Source organism: Stegastes partitus, unplaced genomic scaffold (genome assembly GCF_000690725.1).
Source record: "Stegastes partitus isolate 25-593 unplaced genomic scaffold, Stegastes_partitus-1.0.2 Scaffold418, whole genome shotgun sequence".
Lineage (NCBI taxonomy): Eukaryota > Metazoa > Chordata > Actinopteri > Pomacentridae > Stegastes > Stegastes partitus.
In genome coordinates, this window is record NW_007578149.1 from 30,334 (window position 1) to 31,283 (window position 950).

A 950-nucleotide genomic window follows, 5' to 3' on the forward strand; every position below is an offset into this window, starting at 1 on the left:
AGACGGCTGCTGAAGGTAAACACAGGGTTCGCTTATCGGAAGCTGCTTTCAGATATTGGAATTGGCATCACTAACATCCTATTTTACAGTTTTCAGACGACTTAAACGATGTGTTTTCTCGTCTGTTGTGAACCGCAGCGAGGTGACGGACACATCAAACACGCTTCAACCTGTCCGAAAGAACTCAGATGTGCCTATGATGACCTAAAACAAGTCCAAAAACAGTAAAAACTACCTACAAGGCTTTGACAACTATCCAAAAGACACAAAATCACAAAAGTGTGACTTAAAACTTGAAATTAAATGAGTTGAAAACTGTCCAAAATGACCTAAATGTGTCCAAACGTGTCATAAATTAGTTTAAAAAGTGGTGTAAAAAGCTTTGAAGCTGGTCCAGGATGGGACTCACTCCTTTGCAGATGGCGACGGCCTCACGGGACAGACTCTTGGGATACGAGACGCTCTGCTCCATGATGGACTGGAACAGCTCCTCCTCGTCGATCCCGTCGAATGGAGGCTGCAAAGGAACAAGTTACTAAAAAACAAACCCACACGTGTGATGAAAACAAAGGTGCTGTGATGAGTGGTACCTGTCCCGCCAGCATCTCGTACATCAGCACCCCGTAGGACCACCAGTCCACGGCCTTATCGTAGGGCTGGTAGGCCACGATCTGCAGGCGGACGGACGACAAGAGTTCAAAGCAGCTCACAAGCTAAAAAAACGGCTGAATGAGCTCAGAAACATGCAACACGTGACTCCGGGTTTGTTTGTGTGTGTTTGTGTGCAGGCAGGGAAGCGAGTCGCAGCCCTCCGGGGAAATATATCGCTGCTCTTCCAAAATGGCAGATGCAGCAGAATCAATGGGTGTTTACATAAGAGAGTCGATACCCGGAGGTCTAATATATCAGCAGCTTCACACCATCACAGGCCGTGTCGCTGCTGCTGCTGC

General features: G+C 47.5%; 1 protein-coding gene across 1 annotated transcript in view; it reads right to left on the minus strand.

Moving 5' to 3' along the window:
- prkcg (protein kinase C, gamma) overlaps positions 1-950 on the minus strand; it is a 37,729-nt gene that overhangs the window by 4,797 nt on the left and 31,982 nt on the right. The window contains exons 13-14 of the mRNA XM_008285836.1: positions 591-671; positions 406-517 (exon numbers count right to left, since the gene is read on the minus strand). Coding sequence (XP_008284058.1) covers positions 406-517; positions 591-671 — 193 coding nt within the window. The remainder of the gene's footprint in view (positions 1-405; positions 518-590; positions 672-950) is intronic.